At 48.9% G+C, this 13,757-nt stretch overlaps 1 protein-coding gene across 1 annotated transcript in view; it reads left to right on the top strand.

Moving 5' to 3' along the window:
* The first annotated feature begins 837 nt into the window (after positions 1 to 837).
* The window catches only part of STK39 (serine/threonine kinase 39), a 310,521-nt gene continuing 297,601 nt past the window's right edge, over positions 838 to 13,757 (top strand). The window contains exon 1 of the mRNA XM_058664585.1: positions 838 to 1,531. Within this exon, the coding sequence (XP_058520568.1) occupies positions 1,297 to 1,531 (235 nt within the window). The 5' untranslated portion in view covers positions 838 to 1,296. The remainder of the gene's footprint in view (positions 1,532 to 13,757) is intronic.

Raw genomic sequence — 13,757 nt, 5'->3', positions numbered from 1 at the left:
TTAAGGATGAGGTAATTTCAGCAGAGTTGAAAATGAAGCAATTAATTAAAAGTTTTCAACCCGGTTTATGTACCCTTTGTCAAAAACGCCCGATTTGGGCCCAGCACCATGGCCTAGCGGCTAAAGTCCTTGCCTTGAAAGCACCAGGATCCCATATGGGCGCTGGTTCTAATCCCAGCAGCTCCACTTCTCATCCAGCTTCCTGCTTGTGGCCTGGGAAAGCAGTTGAGGACGGCCCAATGCATTGAGACCCTGCACCCGCGTGGGAGACCTGGGAGAGGTTCCAGGTTCCCGGCATCGGATTGGTGCGCATTGGCCCGTTGTGGCTCACTTGGGGAGTGAACCATCGGACGGAAGATCTTCCTCTCTGTCTCTCCTCCTCTGTAAATCTGGCTGTAATAAAATGAATAAATCTTTGTAAAAAAAAAAATGCCCGATTTGGTCTTCAAGTCTTAAAGGTTTTAAGAATTCGAAGTCTCCATTTCTCCCACTTTTTATGTTAACTTCACAGACTCTTACATCACCTCTCCGGGACTCAAGTGGTTTTATAACAAATGAAGAAAGCCTGTGAAAAGCCAGGGATCCAAGGATTCAGGTTTCGCTGGCTCAGAAAAAAAGTAGAAGGGCCGACGAGATTAGGCAAGGTGGGGAAGGGATATTGGCAGGTAAACGGTTCGGAAAGTTACAACTCGGGTTATTTTTTAACTGACGTCCGACCAGCAAACCGACGCTGCGTCGGAGTCTCACTGGCCTCCTTGTTAATGAACTTGAGGTTCTCTTAAGTCCGAGGAGTCCTGGGATCCCAGAACGGCGGCGGTTCAACGACCCCGCCCTCGGGGTCCCCAGGGGCCGCCTTCTGGGGGGAGCCCAGATTGTCTGCCGCGGCCAAGGCGCAGGCAGAGCCGGGAGTGAGAGGAGGGGCTGGGGCCGCCGGCCCCGAAAGCGCACACTTTGCGGCCCGACGCCCCCTGGGTAGAAACTTCCCCCGGCTGGCGAGGAGAGCGGAAGAAGGGGCGGCGGGAATCCTCGCGCGAAGGCCGACCACAGCGCGCGCGAGGCACGGGGCGCGCGGCGAGCGCCGCGGCCGCCGCCTTCTCCTCACCCCGCCTCCGCCCCTTCCTCCTCCTCCCTCCGCCCGGCTCGGCCTCCTCGCTCCCTCCCCTCGTGGTGGCTGGCTCCGGCTGCGGCGGGGAGGGCGTGCGCCGGCCGAGAGGTGTCGGCGGCGAGGCAAGGGAAGTTTCAAGTGGAAGGTCGTCCGCCGCCCGGCGCGTCCTCCCGCTCTCCTCAGGCAGCATCATGGCGGAGCCGAGCGGCTCGCCCGTGCACGTCCAGCTTCCCCAGCAGGCGGCTCCGGTGACCGCAGCGGCGGCGGCGGCCGCCCCGGCGGTCGCGACAGCAGCCCCGGCCGCGGCGGTGGCGGCCCCGGCGGCGCCGGCAGCACCAGCGGCCCCAGCCCCGGCCCCGGCTCCGGCGGCGCAGGCTGTCGGCTGGCCCATCTGCAGGGACGCGTACGAGCTGCAGGAGGTTATCGGTCAGTGCGGAGGGCGCGGCGGGGTCGGCCGGGGCCGGGCGGGAGGCGCGGTCGGGGACTGGAGGGGACCGGAGATGCTGAGCTAGACTGCAAGCATGCCCAGGAGGCAGAGCGGCCGGCTTTGGGGCCTACCGGCTTCAACATTTTTTTTTTTTTTAATTTGCTCATTCTCTGATAGCTGCGGCTACAGGAGGTGGCGCGGCGGATGTGACTCGCACTGCAGACGAGCCGCATGCTGCAAACTTTTATTTCCCTGATCACCGGGGTGGTGGAGCTGGGGACCGGGCAACAGCACCGCATCTCCCCCACCCTGCGCACAGGGGTTTCAGTGCCTGGCCCGTGGCCACGCGGCTGGGGGTGGGGTTGCGGGGGCGCCGCCCTGGGTTTCCAGCGCCCCCCCCCTCCCGCACTGCGCCCCGGGAGCCGTGTCCTGGGAGACTCTGCAGGCGCAGCCGAGCCTCTAGCCTCCAATCCTGAACCTCTCATGGTGGGTAACGGGCCACGTAGAAGCTGAAGAGGCCCGACTTTTTCTGGAGGCGGGAGGATGCTGACAGCGGCTGCTCCACGCCCTGTAGCCCGGCTCTCCGTGCTGCCCTGCACGCCTGGGTACCGGCCTTCCTCGGTGCCGGGCGCGTCTCCACCACCTGCCGCCCAGGAGGAGCAGGCACCCCCGCAGCCATGCCCCGCACTAGGCCACTGCTGCCCTCTGGTCCAGGGCTCAACTGTGGGAGAGAAACTCTAGGCTGCCAGGGCTGAGGTGGGGTGCTAATGTGCTTCTTGGGTTTCGGTACCTCCTGGTCGGATTACAGATATCGCCTTATCCTACATATTTAAATACCTCGCAAAGGTGAAGGGCAAGGTTCTGGCATTACTTTTCCTCTGGCCAAGCACGTGAAGGGCCCGACCCTGTCATATCATGCAGTTGAGTCTCATCACTTAGGCTGGCCTCTTCCTAAGAGTGGGTCCTGGGCTGCTCATCTTTACTGCCTTGGCTGTGTCATCCTCCCTTAGTTGTGATGTTTAAGTACCACCATGAAAAAAAGAGATGCACGATTTTTAGTTTGGATGTGTTTTCTTCCCTAGCTTTCGTTCAAAAACAAAATTCTTCTCCAGTCACCCATTAAAAACCAAAAAAAACCTGAAATATATTTGTATGTATGTGTGTGTGTGTGTATAAATTTCCTTAGACATTTTAAATGAGTTGTTATCACCTGGTATGGTATGAAGGTGGATGGAAAGGACCCTGTAAGCATTGTAGATTGAAATACTTTGCTATGAGAAGATAGGCTGTGACAGCTCTGGGTCATCTATCCTATAGGCAGGCATCTGGATACAAAATTCTTTGAAAACCTGGGTCTTTGTTAACTTTTGCCTGCCAGCCCTCAAGTCCTCGTGTCACAGCTTGGATTCCACAGTTTCAGGCCCTTCCAAAGCCTAGTCAGTGACAACTCCTTTAAGTTGGCATATAAATCTTTCATCCCCATCTGCCTGCATCCTCCATATTCTTCCAGCTTTGATTTTCCTCTGAATGCTGTGCTGGCCTCTGACCCACATGGTCTACCTTGTTTGTATGTGTGGGTAAGTTTTATTTCTTTGAAAATCAGAGCTAGAAGGAAGGAGAGACAGAGAGTGAATCTTCCATCTGCTTGTTCTCTTGCCAGGTGGCTGCAGTGGCTGGGACTGGGCCAGGCTGAAGCCAGAATCAGGAGCTTTGTCTACGTCTCCCACGTGGCTGGCAGAGCCCCAACGCTTGGCCTGTGTGCCACTGCTTTTCGCTAGGCCATTAGCAGGGAGTTGGATCAGAAGTGGAGCAGCCGGGACGGGAACCGGTGCCCATATAGGGTGCTGATGTTGCAGGTGGCGATCTTACCCTGGTGTGTCACAATGTTGTCCCCATCTCCTGACTCCTACGCTTATGTATAGACTTTTCCCATCTGAGTGACTGTGAAGTTAAGTCTCACTTAGCTTCTAAGACCAGGGAGAATGTCTCTTGAGAAGCCTGCTTCTCACCAGGCAAAGTCATTTTGCTCCTTTCTTTATATGCCTCACAGCATGGAGCGCACAGTGTTCACTTACCAAGATTGGAAGGCCTATTGTGTTCAAAGCATTGTACTTGGTGCTGGCCATAGAAAAAAGTTCATGACAATGATACCCACTCTAAAAGTTTGCTGAGGTTTTAGAAGGCTTAAGTAAAGGATTTTTGGGGGGTAAGTTTTTGTTTATTCATTTTAAAGTTAGAGTAAAAGAGTGAGAAGGAGAGAGATTTTTCCATCTGCTGCCTTACTCGCCAAGTGGCCACAATAGCTAGGTCTGGGGGGTCCAGCAGAAACCAGGAGCTAGGGTCTGCTATGTGGATGTCAGGAGCCCAAATGCTCGGGCCATTGCCTGCTGCCCTGCCGCCCAGGGTGTCCGTGGGCAGGATGCCTGTGTGCATCCTAGGCATTCCAGTGTGGGATACAGGTGTCCGAAGTGCACAAAGGATGTTCTGAAATGTGGTGTGTGAGAGCTGGGAGAGCCAAGGATAGGCTCTGGCTGCTGGAAAGTGTTGGGAAACCCTCAGAAGGGCTCATCTCTGAACTCCGTCTTCAGAGAGGCTTGATTGTTTTCCCTGCCCACTTTGCTAACTTGCTGTCCAAAGTCTTCCATATTGCTCCATCCCTACCTGTACAGGGAGGCTGAATGGTTGAAAATAGTATCTACGACATCGTTGTCCAGAGTCCTTATGTCAGGGCTAGAATTGATAGCGACTTGATTTGTGTGCTTATTGTGTTAATGATTAGGTGCATCTTAAAAAATAGTAGTTGTGGGCCCTTGCGCGATAGCCTAGTGGCTGGATCCTTGCCTTGCAGGCACCAGCATCTCATGTAGGTGCTGGTACATGTCCTGGCTGCTCCACTTTCCATCCACTTTCCCAGGCTTGTAGCCTGGGAGGGCAGTGGACGATGACTCAAAGCCTTGGGCCTCTGCATCCACATGGGAGACCCGGAGGAGTCTCCTGGCTCATGGTTTTGGATTGGATCGGCTCAGCTCCAGCTGTTGCGGCCCCTTGCGGGTTGGACCAACGGATGGAAGATCTTTATTTCTGTCTCTCCTTCTCTCTGTAAGTCTGACTTTCCAATAAAAGTAAATGAATGTTTAAACGATCCCATACATTAAAAGCACACTTACAGTTTCATGAAATTTTAGAATATTAAGAAAAAGAAGAATAGTAGTTGTTGGAGAGAAAGCTGTGACCCACTGTTCATTTCCCCCATATGTGTGTATTGGCTGACGCTGGGCCTGGTGGAAGCCAGCAGGAGGCTGAATACATTCCAGATGTGTCAGGTAAGTGGCAGGAAGAGAATCACTTGAGTCATCCCCACTGCCTTGCAGTGGTCTGAGTCAGCAGGAAGCTGGAGTGAAGAGTACAGGCCAGACTTGAACTTGAGGCACTTAGATATGGGCTGCTAGTATCCTAACTGGGCTTTTAACCACTAGGCTAAATCATGCCTTAAGGTTAATTTAGCCTTTTGAAAAGAATGTACTCTGTGTTAATGAGTAGTGTTTTTTTTTTTTTTTTTAAGTTGAAGTGGGCTCTATCTCAGCTTGCATCAACAGCCTTGTGTAATTATAGTGGCTCCATTTAGCCCGGGGGGGGGGGGTGAGGGAGGGGAAAGTAGGTTTGAGCAATTTGTGAACAGAACTACCTGTTTCTTCTTACCCAGATTTTTATACATTCATATTGTTGGAAAGGCTTTTCTGCCTTTGAAATGTATCTCATCTTTTCCCAAGTGAGAGACGGGCTGTGTGAGGGATCAGTGTTGCTTGAAAAATCAGATCACAGGGACAGGATTTTGCAGGGACTGACTGTGTATAAGGAGTTATAAACCCTTTTTCATTTAGTGTTACTGTTAGTTGAACAATTAAGAGTGAACTGTGGGCCAGCACTCTTGCTTAGATGTTCCACAGAGAAGCGAAGAGCTCAGACATGGAACCAGTTCCAGTGTGATTGCCAGTTCCCAGCCTCGCCTGTCCTTGCCACCTTCAGGCAGGTGTCATATGATAGGACTCTAGCAGTGTGAACCGTGACCAGCAGGAGGCTAGGATGTGCCTGAGCAGAAAGCCAAGGGAGGCACCGGGTTTAACCTTCCAGCGTGGCAAGTGGCAGGTTTTTTCCCCCTCTCTTACTTCCTTTTGAGTGGAGGTTGGGGCCCCAAGATTAAGAGAGAAGAGTTTTTACAAGAATCCAAACAAAGCAGGGTCAGTTGTTTTGACTTCTCTTAGGAAAATAAACACAGGACTTTTCATGTCTAAAAATAAGGTTTTCCCTGTGCTGCATAGCTCTGGTGTTGGAAAAGATCAATGGAGAGGTTGTAATCCGGGTAAGAGTCACCTGGTTTAGAAGTTTGTGCATGACCTGGGAAGGATGTCAAATCTGTTGGGAGGGAGCTTAGAGCAAGAGGTGAAAAGTGTTGTGAAATGACAGTTCTCCATCTTGCAGCCCTGCAGATCTTTGTCGTAGTAGATTTCAAGTATTCCTGTCTTGTACCTATGTAGTCACCCTTTTAAGCCCTTCAGCGCAGTTAATCTCAGTTTCTAACTTCGACTGTCCACCCAGCCCACATTCTTTCTTTAGAAGTATAAGGGGCATTTGAAGCTATGCTAGTTGAAAAATGAGCTTTTCATTTCTTATTTGTGGTTGCTATTAATAGGATCACCTTGATGTGTGTAAAGAAGAAGGGAGAAATCTTGTGACTATTGACTTGCACAACTGTAATAGAAGAGAACTTCAATGAACTCCTTTAAGAAGTTGTAGTCTTAACAGTATCAGTTTCTAGGCTTGAAGCAGATAATTCCGGTCCTGCTGTTATCTTTGTTGACTTTGTTCTGAGAAGCACGAAAGAGACTCTTTCTTCAGAGTGCTTAATTTTCATAGAATTTTTGTGCAACTTTTTAAAATAAACAATGTGTACAGAAAATAGTCTTTTTGTGTTTATTGTGGTAAAATATACATTACCATGTACCTTCATGTGGTCTTGCTCTCTGTGTAGTTTCTTAATGTTGCTTCACTGTTAGTCCTGGTTAGTCATTTCTGATTTAAAATCATAACTTGTCATCTTAGGCCACAAAGAGTTGGATTCCTAGAACCCTAATCAGCGTTTGATAGAAGGCTTCTCCCCAGGAGGTTTTGTGTGTTCGCTCCAGTGAGATCTGCTCTTCCAGGCCTTGTCACTTGGGACAGCCTCCACCCTGCTGCAGCTGCTGCTCTGGCTTCTCTGACTAGTTTGGTTTTACTTATTGTTTCAGTAATAATAAAAGAAGCCCAAATCACTTGGCTAATAACATTTTCTAAAATTCATTTTTTTAAAGTTCACTTACTTGTTTGAAAGGCAGTGGGAAAGATAAAGCTAGACATAGAGAGTGAGAGAGAGAGAGAGAGGAGAGACATGAGGAGACACAGGGAGAGAAAGAGATCTCCCATCTGGTGGCTCACTCCCAATGGCCAGCATTGGACCAGGCTGAAGCCAGGATCCGGGAACTCCATCTGGGTCTCTCATGTGAGTGGCAGGTGCCATTTTCAAACTTGTTGTGTTAGAAGGGAGGTGGATCAGAAGTAGAGCAGCTGGGACTCAAACTTGCAGCAGTCCTGTGGGATGCCAGTCTTGCAAGTCTGTGCCACAATGCTGGCCTCCCAGTGTTTTTGTTTTTATTCTTAAGAGGAAAGTCTGTAGGCACATTTTCATGCTTTTGTGGTAAAACATATCTGACATGCAATTGACCATTTTAGTCATTTTTAAAGTATGCAAAACAGTGGTGTTAGTTATACAGAAATAATTTTACTTTTTTTGTTCATTTTCATTTAAATTGTCTTTGAGACGAGCTGATTGAACTACCATATGGGAGAAGTGTCAAGGTCAAAAGCAACTTAAAGTTGAGTGAGTGCAGCCTTGCTTTCTTTATATGTTGGGTTATGTAATATGCTTTTCCCTCGCTTGCTTCAGCGTGTATGTGTGTGTGTGTGTGTGTGTGTACCACGTTTCTGATGGTGTGTGCAAATAAACTTAAGCAGGGCCAGCTCTGGCGTTTTGTGTCCCTTGATGGCAATGATGACCACTGGCTTTCATGACCTTCAGCACATTACTTGAACATGTCTGCCTCAGTTGCCTCACTGGTGATGTGGAGATCATGGAAACAGGGCTGGACAGATGGATAGTGTCGAGCACTTAGAATACCACCTGGTACAGCATACACTCTTTGCCTGCCCACCAGGGATGAGTTATGAGGAGAGAACCTGGTCCCTTCTCTGCCAAGGTTATACTGTGGCTTGAAGACTTGCTGTGCTTGGTCCCCGCAGGGAGGAAACAGAGGCAGGGGTGGCCCCCTTGTCCCCTGCCACTGCAGCCCTGGGTTGCAGACTGGCTTCATCGTGCCACCTCTCCCCACCTTGCCTCCACAACCCTACACCTCCACTGTTCCTGCTGCAAGCTGGAGAGACCTGTGGAGCTCCTGGCCATTTGGACAGCTCAAGGGTTCAGGTGCCAGATGGCTGTCTGACAAGTGGTGAGTGCAGCCTGCGGGAAGACTGCTGGGGAGGATCAGCCCATTGGGAGAGGGCTCGGAGAGTGACCTGCTAAGACTGCACTTTCCTTCCCCCTCTGAGTTGACCCTCAGAGGCTGCCATGCTGGCAGGAAATGCTGCTGACTGGAAGAAACGTTCACCGTGTGCTGGAGCAGAGCACGGGGGCATCCGTTTTCTGACCCAGTCCTCCCTGCGGCTCCACTCCCTCTCTGCCTCCTTCCCTTCTTGCCTTCTGCGAGGTTAGGCCATTTCTCAGGTCTTGGTCTTAGACTGAACAAGACACCCTTCTTTCTTCTCCAGTTGCATTTACAGAACCTGTCCTTCACAGGCCACTGCAGAGAAGTTGCTCTCAGATCACTGTGACCTGAGCCAGTGGACACTGCAGTCCTCACTGCAGAGTTTGGCAACACTGCCTCTCATTTTCCATTCCAGCAAGGCTGTGGCTTGGCCTTCCCTGCTGCCTCTCATCCTTCCTTTTGCTTCCCATTCTGCCCAAGTCCAGGATCCACATCTTTAGGTCTGGGACTTCATCCTCCACCTAAAGTGCTCAGAGTCATCGTGACTACTCCGGTATTTGGACTGCCTTGAAAAAGAACTTTACTCATTGTATTTGTTCAAAAAGCAGAGAGTGAGACAGAGAGAAAGGACTGACCCATCTGTCCATTCACTGTCTGAGTGCCTATACCAGCTAAGGCTGGGCCATGCTAAAGCCAGGAGCTGAGTTCTCAATCCATATCTCACACATGGATGGCAGGGACCCAAGTGCTTGGGCTAGCATCTACTACCTCCCAAACTGCACATTAATGAGAAGCTAGAATTGGGAGCAGAGCTGGGACTTGATATAGGATGTGAACCTCCCAAGTGACTCTACTGCCGCCCCCACCAAAGATTATTTCAATGGCAGAGTTACAGATCGGAAGAGAGAGAGAGAGACAGAGACAGAGACAGAGAGACAGAGACTGACTGTTCTTTCACTTTCGCCTCTTTGCCTACAAAGGGTACTACCCTTTGTGCCAGAAACTCCACCAGGTCCTCCAATGTGGCTATTGTGGTAATCTTGTACGGCTTTTCCAGGTGCATAGCAGGGAGCTGGATCAGAAGTGGAGCAGGCTAAACTTGGACCAGGACTCACTCCTAAAGGGAGGCTAACATTGCAGTTTGCAGCTTGATGCAATGCCACAATGCATCCCAGCCCCCCGCACTCAGCAAGTGAGATTTTAAATTCCATGCTATGCATAGAATTTTTTTAAAATAATACATTTTGTATACATTAGGAAAAATAAATTTCTTGTCTCAAGATAAACTCAGGCTTTTAGTTCCATTGTCCTGCAAAGTTTTGGAGTATCTGAGCTCATTGTTTTGCCACACTCACCTCAGTCCTGCTTCTCCTCTTCTTTAAAACCCTGCAGTGCAGGGGACCACATTGTGGCATAGTGGGTAAAGCTGTTGTCTTCAGTGTCAGCAACCCATATAGATGCCGGTTCCAGTTTTGCCTTCATTGAGAGCATTATTCCTCTACCCCCCATTCCTTTTTGTTTTCATCCAGGTAATTGAGAGCTCTATGCAGTTCTGTCTTTACTAAACTATAACCTGCAGGTAAAAGTGTACATGTGAAAATGTGCATCTTCACACACTGTCATGTGTTGTTACTTATTTTTAAGATTTATTTATTGGAAAGGCAGATTTATACAGTGAAGGAGAGACAGAAAGATCTTCCATCTGCTGGCTCACTCCGCAAGTGACTACAAAGGCCAGTTGGAGCTGAGCTGATTTCATTATTGTTTACATAGTTGAGAGAGTTGCATGCCCATGTGGGCCTTTGGTTGGGATGGGGAAGGTCAAGATATGGAGGAAGGTGGGTGGGACAAACGTTTCAACTTTTTATCTTTTTCTTCTTTGTTTTCAATAAGGGGAAGGATAGGAGCCACTCTGCTGACAACAGCACCTGGGAAGGGGGATAGTCATTTGATAACGTTTTAGAGACTCTGATGTAGGGAAGACTGGGGAAGAATGTTCTCAGGGTGTTACTTCAGTGGTTTAGATAGTTTGGAGATGTTGATGGTTTTGTTATACCAAGGTTGAGAAAATCTTTTCAAGGTCTGTTGGCTGACCAAGTCTACTTTAGTGCATCCACAGACCCCAACACTTGCTGCAAAGTTTGGCCAGGAGAACCGTCCCACCTGTTGTGCTTTCCAGTCTTTGAGGCCAGCAGTCTAGAAGGAGGGTCCCCCAAGAAACCTCACCTGGCATGACCTCAGACTTGACTCTAGTGTGTGCCAGCTAGTGCTCAGTCAGGTTTGATCTTCACCTACACCAGCTAGAGCACACACACCGATGGCTGCACACACACCGATTGCCTGCTCAGTCCTGCCCCCAGCCCCACCTGTTATGCAAACTGACAGGTGCTGTGGCCTAGCCCAGCTAGCCCGTCACAGATTTGGTCCTCAATGCACACCAGCAGGTGCCACAGCCTAGTCAGGGTGGCCCCCAATAACCTTCACCCAGACAGTCACATGTTGAACGCGCTCATGCTATCAGCACCCTGATCTGGGTTCCCTTTTAAGACCCTAGATCAGTGGTTTCTCTATGCAAGAACTCTTTCCCCTAAGCCATCCTCTGGCTCTGATGGTTCCTGGCTTCGAGGAAGTGCTCACACCAGGTGCAAACTCTTTCTTCCTTACCTGTCCTGTTTCCTCTTTCTTGAGCTCCAAGTCCCTTATCTCCACACCTTGTTTGAGGTGTTTGGTAAATGATTTCTGTTTGAAGATGTGACTTCTGGGGACAAGTAATCTCTTCTCCAGTTAGAAAAAGGAACATCACCTGGCACCTGAAAATTTGCCCCACTGGATCCCCAGTGTTTAATATTGTGCATGGCTAAGAAGGATGCTTATGTAGTTGTGTTTGGACCAGTCAGCTTAGAGAGCTCAGTAGAAATTAGCTCATTAATCTCCACAGATCAAGAGTAAGCACTTTGAGTCTTCCACCTGCCTGTGTTGAGGTTCTCCAGAGGTCACGTCCCTGAGCAGTGGCCTCTCTGGATTAAAGTACCGTCCAGATCTCTACCATAGCTGAGGCATCCTTGTGCTGACACATCACGAGGGGCAGGGCAAGGTCTGGCACTGTCCTCTTCAGAAGCCTAAAAGATGTCCTTCCTCAAGTGTGCCCGTGTCTGTGTTGTGGCTCATGTATTTGTCCACCACCTTCACCTGAAAGCTCTGTAGGTCCTCTTGGCTGTTTGGAAGCCAGGAGAGCTGGAGAAGATGAGGGATGCAGGTGAAACACAGCAGCCGAGTTGCAGAACAGGTGACTTCCAAAGGTCATTACCATGGCAGGAGTTGTGATTCTATAAATTATAAGGTATTGAGAGTGACAGGATGGATGTGGTACATGCAGTCTTTTATTATTATTATTATTATTATTTATGTATTGATGTATTGGGAGATGAAATTCTCATCTGCTGCTTTACTTTCTAGATGTCACAGTAGCCAGGGCCAGGCCAGTCCCAAGGTGGGAGGTCAGCACTAGGCGAGGCCTCCTGTGTGGAGAGGATCAGCTCCTTGATACTCCACTGCTGCTTGCCCGGGCACACATTTGCAGGATCCTGCCATGAGACCAGAGCCAGGACTTGAACCCAAGTGTTCCAGTGTGAGATGATGAGTCTCTTTTGTCCCCAGTATTAAAAAATATTTTTTCACGTTCTTGTAAGAGTGATGTGCGTGAGTGCGCGCGCGCGCACACACACACACACACACACACACACACACAAACAGAGCAAGCTAGAGCAAGCGAGAGATACTCAGAGAGATCTTCCACCCATTAATTTGCTTCTTAAATGCCCGCAGGAGATAGGGTTGGGCTAGGCTAAAGCCAGGAGCCAGAGTATCAGGGACCCCAACATTTTGATTCTGATGCTTTTATCTTCTTATCTCCTACGATGTATTACCAGGAATCTGAATCATAAGCAGAGCAGCTGGGGCTCAGATCACTCCAATATGGGATACCAGTGGCACCAGCAACGGCTTAACTTGCTGTACCACAACACATACCCTTCCAATCAGAGTTTCAACTGCTTAACCAAATGCCCACCCGAGTATCTTCTTTTTAAAGACTTGTTTATTTTTACTTGAAAGGCAGATTTTACAGAGACCGAAGGAGAGGACTTCATCTGCTGGGTCACTCACCAAATGGCTGCAATGGCCAGAGCTAAGCTGAGCTGTGCTGATCTGATCTGAAATCAGGAGCCAAGAGCTTCTTTTTGGTTTCCCATGTGGGTGCAGCAGTCCAGGGACCAAGAAATCCTCTGCTGCTTTTGCAGGCTGTAAGCAGGGTGCTGGATGGGAAGTGGAGCAGCCTGGACAAGAACCAGTGTGCACATGGGATGCTAGCACTAACAGATAGAGGATGAGCCTACTAAGCCACTGTGTGTGCCCACAGAGTCTTTCTTTTTATGTGAAAGCAATCTAATGAATGTTGTAACTGTTGAAAATATTTTTCCCTCTATCAATATAAATTCACATGCAGTCATGAAGTTTTTACATTTCCCTCTGTACAGTTTTATTTAAATTATGCTGAAACAGCTCTGAGATGGCCAAAGTGAATCATGTTTTTCCTTTTTTGATATCTGCTGTTCACTGGTAAAGTTTTTGATACTAGAGAAGAATTCAGTGTGTTAAATAGGAAGACATTTCATAATTGAAAGAAAGCAGAAGAGGAAGAGTAGTCTTAGAGAACAGGTTGGCGGTACTTGCTTTTTGGAATTGATTTAGGTAAACATTTTGGAATCCAATGAGAGTAAATGCTGATACACTTCATATTTCTTATCACTTACCAGACAGCGTGCAATAAAATCTGGCTTAATTTTGAGAAACTTGTGGGACATTAAAGAACTAAATGAATTGGTATTTTAAACTGATTGTATGTTTTGACATGTGGGAATACATTACTTTACCACAGAGCCATAGGATGGGAGGCTGGTGTTTGGCTTAGCAGCAGAGATATCAAGTAAGACACTCACATGCCACAGCAGAGTACCAGGGTTTGAGTTCTAGCTCCAACACTAGACTCCAGTCTTCTGTTCATGTGAACCCTGGAGACCTTGGTAATGACTCAAGGGATTGGGTTCCTACCATGCGTAGGAGACCGGGTTGTGTTCCTGGCTTCTGGCTTTGGCCCTATGGCCCTTGTGGCCAATTGGAGAAGTGAACCAGTGGATGGGTTCTTTGTCTTTTAAATAAATGAAAACAAAATAAAACAAGCTTCAATCAGCAGAGACTTCAACAACATTTATTTTTATCTGCAGTTTTATCTTTTCAACTGTTTAAGGGCTTATTTGTTTGAAAGGCAGTTACAGAAATTGAGGTTGAGAGAGAGAGAAGAAAGAGAGAGAGAGAGAGATTTGCCACCTGCTGGTTCACTCTCCAAATGTCTGCAGTGGCTGAGGGCTGGGTCAGGCCCAAGCCAGGAGACAGAAACTTCTGGTTCTCTCTCCCAGGTGGGTGCATGGGTCTAAGCACTTAGGTCATCTGCTGCTGCCTTCTCAGGTGTATTAGCAGAGAGCAGTTTGAACTGGTGCCCAACATGGATATCAGCACCACAGGGGATGGCTTTCGTTGCTATGCCTCATACTGTCTCCCAATTTTATTTTTAAATGTACTTTCTTCCTTGGAT

The sequence above is a fragment of the Ochotona princeps genome, chromosome 5 (assembly GCF_030435755.1).
Source record: "Ochotona princeps isolate mOchPri1 chromosome 5, mOchPri1.hap1, whole genome shotgun sequence".
Taxonomy (NCBI): domain Eukaryota; kingdom Metazoa; phylum Chordata; class Mammalia; order Lagomorpha; family Ochotonidae; genus Ochotona; species Ochotona princeps.
The sequence above is the reverse complement of the archived record's forward strand: the minus strand, read 5'-3'. Positions and strand labels throughout refer to the sequence as shown.